Source organism: Rhincodon typus, chromosome 13, assembly GCF_021869965.1.
Source record: "Rhincodon typus isolate 14 chromosome 13, sRhiTyp1.1, whole genome shotgun sequence".
NCBI lineage: Eukaryota > Metazoa > Chordata > Chondrichthyes > Orectolobiformes > Rhincodontidae > Rhincodon > Rhincodon typus.
In genome coordinates, this window is record NC_063344.1 from 16,503,527 (window position 1) to 16,514,004 (window position 10,478).

The 10,478-nt window shown below is 40.4% G+C and overlaps 1 protein-coding gene across 2 annotated transcripts in view; it reads left to right on the forward strand.

Annotated features, from left to right (window-relative positions):
* The window catches only part of LOC109928481 (membrane-spanning 4-domains subfamily A member 4A-like), a 36,808-nt gene that overhangs the window by 22,075 nt on the left and 4,255 nt on the right, over window positions 1-10,478 (forward strand). The window contains exons 4-6 of one of the 2 annotated variants that reach the window (XM_048604834.1): window positions 2,270-2,326; window positions 4,991-5,116; window positions 5,213-5,329. In XM_048604834.1, coding sequence (XP_048460791.1) covers window positions 2,270-2,326; window positions 4,991-5,116; window positions 5,213-5,329 — 300 coding nt within the window. The remainder of the gene's footprint in view (window positions 1-2,269; window positions 2,327-4,990; window positions 5,117-5,212; window positions 5,330-10,478) is intronic. The other variant, XM_048604835.1, reaches the window with a different exon arrangement.

The window sequence follows — 10,478 nt, forward strand, 5'->3', positions numbered from 1 at the left end:
ATGATGTGGGTACAGGTCTCAGCGAATACTTTGCACTGGTTGTCACAATGGACAAGGACAATGCAGTATAGACATCAGGGCGTAGGACTGTGAAATATTAAAAGAAATTAACAAAAAGTGACAGGAGGTACTAGTGGGCTTAGCAGGCTTAGAGGTGGATAAATCCACAGGGCCGCATGATATGTTTCTCAAGCTGTTGAGGGGGTAAAAGAAGACATATCAGTGATCTTAGCAGTATTTTCTGAATCCTCTCTGGACATGGGTGAGGTTCCAGTGGACTGGTAACATTGTTCCACTATTTAGAAAGGAAGGAAGAAATAGACCAGGAAATTATAAGCCAGTTAGTCTAAGCTTGATTGTGGGGAAGTTAAGAGAGAGAATTCCGAGGGACAGAATACAATTGCATTTGGAGAGACATGGATTAATCAGGAATAGTCAGCACAGATTTGGTATGAGAAGGTTTTAAGATCATAAGATGTCGGAGCAGATATAGGTCATGCAACCCATCGAGTCTGCTTCACCATTCAATAAAATGCTGCTAATCTGATAATCCTCAACACCAATTTCCTTGTTGCTGTAGCAGTGAATTCCCTTACTAATTAAAAATCTGTCTATCTCAGCTTGAATATACTTAATAATCCAGCCTCTACAGCCCTCTGTAGTAAAGCATTCCAGATTCATTATCTTCTGGGAGAAGAAATTCCTCTTCATCTGTCTTCTGTGGGTGACCCCTTACTCTGAGATTATATCCTCTGTTCCTAGACTCTCCAACAAGGAGAAGCAACCTCGCCACATTCACCTTTTCAAGACCCATAAGAATCTTTCAATAAGGTCACCTCTCATTCATCTAAATTCGAATGAGTACTGACCCAAAATACTCAAACTCTCCTCATAAGACAATCCTGCACATCCAGGATCAACCAAGTAAACCCTCTCTGGTCTGTCTCTGTTGCCAGTAATCTTTCCTTTTGAGAAGGTAACCAGAAGTATTGATGAGGGCAATGCAGTTGATATGGATTACATAGATGTTAGCAAGGCTTTCAATAAGGTCCCTTATGGTAGACTGGTCAAGAAAGTAAGAGCCATGGGATCCTAGGCAAACCTAATACATTCAATCCAAAATTGGCTGAGAGGTAGGAAATAAAGGGAGATGGTGGAGGCATGTTTCTGTGACTAGAAATCTGTCTCTAGTGGGATTCTACTGGATTCAGTGCTGGGCCCTGTGCCATTTGTGGTGTATATCAATGAATTGGATTTAAGTTTTGGGGTGGGGTGGGGGGGAGCGCAGTATGATCAAAATGTTTGCATATAACATGAAAATTTGTAGAGTGATAAATATTGAGGAAGATATCAGCAGATGGGGTAGCTGGGCAGACCAGTTGAATGGAATTCAATCTGGAGCACTGTTGAGGTAATGCACTTGGAGGGGATCTGACAAGGAAAGAGATTGCACTGTGAATGATAAGGCCCTGGTGGTAGTAAATATCAGTGGGATATTGATGTGCATATCCACATCTTTCTTGAGGTAGCAGGACAGCTAGACAAGATAGTGAAGAAGGCAAATGCGACACTTGCCTTTATTAGCTGACGAATAGAATACAACAACAGGGCAGTTATTCTGGAACTGTATAAAATGTTGCTTAGGCCACAACTGGAGTACTACTTGCAGTTCTGGTCATCACATTGCAGGAAGGAATTATTTGCACCAGGGAGAGTGCAGGCAAGATTTACCACGGTGCTACCTGGGTGCTAGGATCTGAGCCAAGAGGAGAAATTGGATAGGGAGGTGTTGTTGTTCTTGGAGGAAATGAGAAGAGACCTGATACATGTGTATATGATAATCAGGGGCATAAATAAGGTGGTATGAAGGCACCTTTCCTGTCAGTAGTGGGGAAAACAACCAGGGGTCACAGATTTAATGTAAAACATAGATGGCTAGGAGGAGAGTTGAGAAATTCTTTTTACTCGAGAGTGGTGAGTGTCTGGAACTCACTGCCTGAAAGACTGATTAAATCAGAAAACCTTGAAATATTTCAATATTATTTAGATACTCATTCACTTTGCCTTAGCCTCATTTATTCTGTACCTAGTTTCAAACAGGACAAATGACTGCCTCACTAATTAACCAGTGACACAGAGAGAATATGAAGCCAATATTTAGCATGTCTCTATGTCAGGGAGGCAAGGACTTAGGAAAAACAAACTCCCACACTTGAATTGTCATGCAATTCTTCTATGTTTGCTTTCTGATGTGAAACTTGCTTTGAAGTTTGTTATTGCAGGGTCACTTGCTTTGGCTGTTGAAAAAGCACCAACTCTACCTATGGTAAGTATTGTTCAATTATGATTAGTTACCATAAATATCATCTTTCAAGATCACAACCCAGCAATATTTTGTTACAAATTTTTGCCACACTAAATCACTGCTTTGGTATAGTTGTGCAAAATGGGCACTAATAATTACTTTGTGGGACAAAACTTTTGTTTTGAAATTGATAGATTCTTGATAAGCAAGGGGATAAAAGTTAATTGAGGCTAGGTGGGAATGTGCAGCAATCAGATTTGCCATGATCTTACTGAATGACAGCAGACTCAAGCTCTGATGGCTTACTCCTGCTTTTAATTCATATCGTAGAAATATAATTTCACATGACTGGTATTAATTAAAATATAATTAAACATCATGTTAGGAAAGGTAATACACTGGATAAGTAATTTTTGATGGTCGCTGTTGTCTTTCCTCACCCTAATGATTCTAAATCTAAATGTGCCCAAATATTTGCGTATTAAATTGCCACTGGTAGCATTTTCGTTGATGCACTTGTATACTTTATGATGCACAGTAACATTGCAGTTACAGATTTATTATTAAAAAGAAGTTAATTTTAAAAGTAAATAAAGAAAATTTCCATTTGGTGATTGATTTCTAACCTGAGCATATAGATTTAATTTGCCTGAGAAGAGAATGAGAGCCAGCATGAGGAATTTTTTTCAGTGAAATGAGGGTACACAATTCTCTGGGGCAGCACAGTGGCTCAGTGACCCAGGTTCAATTCCAGCCTTGGTGATGTTATGGATTTTGCCCGTTCTCCCTTTGTCGATGTGGGTTTCCTCCAGGTGCTCCAGTTTCCTCCCACATTCCAAAAATGTGCAGATTAGGTGGATATGCCATGCTAAATTACCCCATAGTGTTCAGGGATGTTAAGTCTAGGTAGATTAGCCATGGTGAATGTAGAGTTATAGGGATAGGGTGGGTCTGGGTGGGATGCTCTTTGGAGGGCTATTGCAGACTTGATGTGCTGAATGGCCTCTATCTGCACTGTAGAGATTCTAGTTCTAAACAAAAAAGAGTGGTTAGGATTTGGAATACACTGTCTGATAGAATTAACCTTTATTGTCACACATTTGTACTTGCATGAGTAAAGTGAAAAGTTTTCAAGATGCCACTTATGGTGCCATCTTAGATACAAATGTACCTAGGCACAGAATCTTGGTACAAAGCAGAAAAAATAATGAAAGCAAGTTAAGAACTTAAACATTACAGTCCTTCTTACTAAAACGTAGGAAAACAAAGAAACACAGTTAATAGTTTGTAAGGACCTGGCCATGCTGGGCTCACGCTCCTCGCAAGGGCTTGACCTCGGCCCCGACCTCAGCCTTGGACTGCCAGCTCCCACTCTAATGCCTCAGGCTGCCTGCTCCCCGTCTTGCTGCCAGCCCCAGGGCTGCCTGTTCCCATTCTCGCTGCCTCAGGCTGCCTGCCCCTTCTTTCGCCGGCCGCCCCCTATGATCATAGTTACAGATTCAGACATAGACTTCAAAACAGAATTAGATAAATACTTAAAGCAAAAAAAAAATTGGAGAAAGTTGGTAAATGAGTCAGGGTGAAAAACCTGGGTTTGGTCTTTGAATGAGCCAGTGCAGGCATGATGGGCTAAAATTGTGCAGAAAAGTGTCTTCCGGCAAGCTCGAGTGGCCAAATGGTGTACCTTTGCTCCTAGTTCTTGTGTTCTTATGTCATATTTTCACTAGCATAAGCCTCAAAAAAATAGATTGACTGATGCATGTACTGTTGAGGGAGTAGTAGTAAGTAGAATTTGGCTCCAGTAATGTGGAGCCCCCACTGACTGAAGAAGTTATAGGATGTCTTATTTACTTGGGGGAGGCTTGACTTGCTTCAAATGTATCCAGGCACTTAACTGGCAGCTTTGGACTTCAAGGGGATCAAGGATTCTGAAAGTGGATTTCAAGCCGCCTCACCCAAACTATTGACTACTTGGAGACCAGCAACTCTCTACTTCTGGCTGTACTACTGAGAAACAATAGCTGTTGTCAGTAATGCTCCACCAATTATGCAAAAGATTACAGCTGGAACAGTGGAGACAGCTGAATAGGAATGTTGGGGTCGCAGAGAGGGAGAACAGGGTAGTAAGAGGCAAGTGAAGTGATTTTCATCTACTGGCCTTTGGCTATGTTGGGGCCTTCATATTTATGATGATACTGCTTATGAGACTGCAGGAAAATTCAACAGGGTTTGTCAGGTAGCCTTTGGGATCTACAGGAGAGCCCTGTTGAACCCATTAACTCCCAGAGTCATCGTTAAATTCAGATGGGATCAGGGATAATAGTGCGAGCACAGTGCTGTAGAAGTGTGGTGCGTACTTAATGGGGTAACAGTGGAGAATCGTGTGAAATAACTCACTATTACTCATGAAATTGCCTGAAATTACATATGGAAATTTTTGGTAAAATTGAAACCAATTTATCCTTGTTTCTTTATCAAAGCAATTCAGCACCTTGAAAACTTCATACAAACTCATTCAAGCTTCTCCAGGCAATCAATGTAAATAAAGTCACTCAGTACTGGTAACATTGTAATACATCTTTTCACCCCTTCCAAGACTTTCATGTGTTTCCTAAAATGTAAATTTGAGTCTGTCTATGTTCCTATGTTTTCTCATATGTTCTTAATGTCTTTTTAAAATTCCAGATCAGAGGTTGTATATCAGCTCACGTCATCAGTGCCATTTCCTGCTTACCAGCTACAATAATATATGCTATAAGCATTGCAATTCAACCAAATTGTTTTTATTCAGATTCCTGTTCAAATTATAAGGTGAATGTTAAATGTCTCAGTATCAATATAATTTATCAGCAATATTTTCAAGTGTTTGCTATCTAACTTACTTTTTTTGTCTTTAACATATTACAGGGAACAATTTCATGTTTTGCCATACTTCTTCTATTGACACTGCTTAATGCAGCAATATCTATTGCAGTTTCAAGCTTCAACTGCAAAGCTCTGAACTGTTGTGGCACAGCATCAGTGGTAAGCTAAGTAATTAATTGATCTAAGACTGCATTCTAACCGTATATGTCCACATTTTATATTGTGTCTCTTTCGTGTTGTAGAAAGCTTTAATTGTGTCAATGATAACTGCTGGGCACTAGCAGGTAAATCATAAAGGACAAGGGCAACAGATACGTGGGACACCTCCACCTGCAAGTTGCCCTCTGAGGCACTCACCATCCTGACTTGGAAATATATAGCTGTTCCTTCACTGTTGCTGGATTAAAATCTTGGAATTCCCTTCCTAATGGCAATGTGGGTCAACCCACAGCAAGTGGACTGTAGCAGTTCAAGAAGGCAGCTCACCACCAGCTTCTCAAGGGCAACTAGGGATGGACAATAAATGCCAGTGATGCCCACATCCATGAATGAATTTTTAAAATTCTCTTGAGCGAAGTCAATGGAATAACAAGTCAGGCCAGGCTTAAATCAAGTAGCCAGTATATTTCTATTCACTTCTTACTCAGCAGGAGCAACTAAAATAGACTTACACAATTGTTATTGTGCATCCTCACCCCAGCATAGCCACAAGATAACAATTGTGACAAAAAGATGATGTTAACTAAAGCAAGGCTTGGATCATAAATCACAAGAACAAGTGACCTGGTGTATCAACTTTTTTTATTTGCGTGTCACTGGCTGGGCCAGCATTTATTATCTGTCCTTAATTGCCCTTGAGAAGTTTGTGTTGAACTGCCTTCTTGAACGGGCTGCAGTCTTGGTAGTAGGTACAGTGAATTTGAGAATTTTGACCCAATGAGAATGGTTATATAGTTCCAAGTCAGGATGGTATTGGAGGTGAACTTGTAGGTATTGTCATTCCCATACATCTCCTACCTTTGTTCTTCTGCCTAGGTGGTAGAAATCATCAATGATGATGTCAAAGAGTCTTGGTGAGTTGCTGCAGTACATTTTGTAGATGGCACAATGCGATGAAAGGTGTATAATAGACAGATGGACATGGGTTGGTTCTGCAAAGGTAATTTTTTTAAACAGGTCAGAAAGCCATTTGGACAGTGACTTAATACATCAGTCCTAAGTAAACATGTGATAAGTGCTGGAGAATCCCTTACATATTAATCCTTTCTGTGTTGAATTTATCACTAACAGAATAAATAAACCTCAAAGCCATTCGGTTTAGTTTTAACTTCAGAACAGAAAATTCAAACTTTTAGTTCAGAAGAATGGATGGAGGATATACAGAGGATTGCCTAACTAATAGAAGACAGTGAGCTGGGATTAGGAAGACATTTTCAGGATGGCAACCTGTAACCAGTGAAATACCACAGGGATCAGTGCTGCGCACAATTATTTACAGTGTATATTAATGATCTGCATGAGGGAAGTGAATGTATTTTTGCCAAGTTTGCAGATAAAACAACATAGGTAGGAAGATGGGGTGAGGATGTCACCCTCTGCAGAGGGATACAGAATGTTAAGTATGTAACAAAAACTTGGCAGATGGAAAATAACGTGAGAAAATGTGAGATTATTTAATTTTGTGGGAGGAATAAAGAAGCTGAATATTATTTATTTGGAAAAAAAAATGCAGAAAGCTACAGCACAGAGGGATTGGGGAGTTTTTGGTATAAATCACAAAAAGCTAGCGTATGAGTTTACCTGGTAATAGGGAAGACAAATGAAATGTTGGCCTTTATTTCAAAGGGAATGGAATATGAAAATAGCTAAAAGTATACAAGGCATTAGTCAGACCACAGTTTGAAATACTGTGAACAGCTTAAGGCCCCTTTTCTAACGATAGATATACTGGCATTGGAGCCAGTCCAGAGAAGGTCAGTCAGTTGATCCTGAGTATAGAAGGAGTGTCTTTTGAGGAGAGGTTGAGTAGTTTGGGTCTGTAGTTATTGGAGTTTAGAAGAATGAGAGGTGACCTTATTGAAACTTGACTTTTTTAGGGGACTTGACAGGGTAGATACAAAAAGATTATTTCTCCTTCTGTCTAAGACCAGGTAGCAATATCTTAGAGTAAGTGGTCAGCCATTTGATGCATGAAGAGGAATTCTTCTCCCAGAGGATAGTGAACCTCAAGAATTCTTTACCACAAAAGTCTGCCAATGCTGGGTTATTAAGTGTATTCAAGGCTGAGATAGACTGGTTTTAAATCAGTAAGGTAATCAAGTGTTATGGGAATGAGGCAGGAAAGTGGAGTTGAGGATTATAAGATCATGCCATGATCTTATTGAATGTTGGAGCGGACTCAGTGGGCTGAATGGATAACTTCTGTTGCTACATCTTATGGTCTTAGAAATTAGAATTTCAGTTTCTCCTAGCAGGATAATCATGTTAGTGGAATGAGTCCATTAAATTAAATCATAGAGCTGAATAGCTGTGAAATTCATCTGGAATTGGATTTCTGTAATGGATAGTGTTGTAAACAGGTTGAAATTTTGTTTCAGTGTTAAGATATTTCTAACTGTAGTACGTTTGTGTATATAGCATTATTTGTTTTGCCTTATTTTGTGTAATAAACCTATGTTCTGTTGTTAAAAGATTTCTGCAGCCTTATGTGAATAATTTTGGTAGTTAGCCACAATGCTAAACAACTGAAAATTAGAAATATGATCTATCAAGCCAGGTTTCATTTTGGGTTCTGACTTATCCTGGGATCATAAGAAAACACTGCTGTAACTGTGTGTCAGTGGCGAAGGGAATGAATGTTGAAGATGGGTGCCAGTCAAGTGGTCTGCTTTGTCCTGAATGTTGTCAAGCTTCTTGACTGTTGTTGGAGCTGCATTCATCCAGGCAAGTGAAGATTATTCCTTCACACTCATAGAATCATTGAACCCCTATGGTGCGGAAAGAGGCCATTTGTTCCATCATGTCCACGCCAACACTCTGAAGAGCATCTCACCCAGACCCAGGCCCTAACCTTATCCCCGTAACCTCACATTTACCATGGCTAATCCACCTAGCCTGCACATCCTGTTTTGTAAATGGTGAACGGGCATTGAGGACAAGAGGTGAGTTATTGCCACAGAATTCCAAGTCTCTGCCCCACTCCTGTATGGCTTGTTCAATTTATTTTCTGGTCAACAGCATATTGATAGTGGGAGATTCAGCAATTGTAATGCCATTAAATGCCAAGGCAGATAGTTGGATTCTTTCTTGTTTGCCAATATCACTGTCCAGGTCTTGCTACATATGGATACAAGATCTGAGGATTTATACATGGTGCTGAACATTGTACAATCATCAGCGAACATCTCCAAATCTGACCTTATGATGAAAGGAAGCTCATCGATAAAGCAGCTAAAGATGGTTGTGCATAGGACACTACCCTGAGGAACTCCTGTAGTGATGTCATAAGACTGAGATGATTGACTTGCAACAACTACAACTACGTTCCTTTGTGCTCAGTACAACTATAACCAGTAGAATTGTTTCCCCCTGACTTGCATTGACACCAATTTTACTAGGGCTTCCCTAGTATATTCAGATAAATGCTGCCTTGATGTCAAGGCTAGCAGCTCTCACCTCACCTCTGGACCTCAGCCCTTTTATCCATGTTTGGATCAAGGATGTAATAAGGATGGAGTTGAGTGCCTTGGTAGAACACAAACTGAGCATCAATGAGCAGGTTATTGCTGAGCAAGTACTACTTCATGGTATTGTTGACAACACCTTATATCACTATCCTCATGCTGCAGCCGACTGATAAAGCAGTAGTCAACTGAGTTATATTTGTCTTGCTATTTGTGGACAGAACACACCTGGGTAACTTTTCACATTGCCAGGTAAATGCCAGTGTTGTAGCTGTGCTGGAAAGGCTTGGTTAGGCATATGGCTAGTTCTGAAACAAAAATCTTTAGTATGATTACTGGTGTGTTGTCAGGGTCCAGTTTCCAGTCCCTTCAACCCTCTAGATATGAAGTTGAGTGAATCGAATTGGCTGAAAACTGGCATCTCTGATGCTGAGACTTTATTAGGAGACTGAGATGGATCATCCATCTGACACTTCTGAGCAAAGATGGATACAAATGCTTCAGCCTTGTCTTTTGCACTGATTTTCTGAGCTCCCCATCATTGAGAATATGGATATTTGTGGACCCTCCTCCTGCAGTTAGATTTTTAATTGTCCACTACCATTCATGACTGGATGTGGCAGGACTGCAGAGATTTAATATAATTGTTTGTTATGGGAGTATTTAGCCCTGTTTATCTCACACTGTTAGTGCTGTTTGGCATGTAGTATTCTGTGTTGTACCTTCACCAGGTTGACACCACACTTTTAGGTATGCCTGCTGCTGCTGTTAGTGTGCCCTCATGCAGTCTTCACTAAATCACTTCTTTGTTTTTCTCCAGTTGCATTCTTCCCCTTTTTATGTAAATTAGTCAAGTATCCTAATATCCTATCCTAATACAATTTAATATTCCTAGATTTCAAATCGTTGTCTTTTTGCTGTAGCTCAGTTGGTGGTACTTTAATGCTTTTTACCTGAAGGTTGTGGGATCATGATTTAATGCAAAGATATTATCTTGGCTGGCAAGCCCAGTGTCTCTAGGAGGGGAGTGCAACATGGTCGAGGAGCTGTATTTTCAGATGAGACATTAAATTGAGGCCACCTGTCACACTCACGTCAGCATAGAAGATCCTATGGATTGATTTTGAAGAGCAGGGGTGGAATTCCCATTTCCTTGGTGAACATTTATCTCAGTCAACATCAATAAAACAAAGTAGCCAGTTATTAAGACAGTGCTGTCCCTGAAACCTTGTTAAGTAAAAATTGTAAAGATCATGTCTTATTATTTTTGTGCTTTTTAAGACTGTGAAATGAGAAATGAGAAAGAACTGTTTTGAAATCCAGGGGTTTACAAAAATGGCTGCCTGTTTTGAAAGAGATAGTAAGAACTGCCGATGCTGGAGTCTGAGATAACACAGTGTGGAGCTGGAGGAACACAGCAGGCCAGGCAGCATCAGAGGAGTAGGAAAGCTGACATTTCGGGTCGGGACCCTTCTTCAGAAATGGGAGAGGGGAAGGGGGCTCAGAAATAAATAGAGAGGGGGGGGTCAGGCTGGGGAAGGCAGGTGGAATGGTGATAGGTGAGTGCAGGTAGGTAGTGGTGGGGATTGGTCAGTGAGGTGGGAGGAGCGGATAGGTGGGAGAGA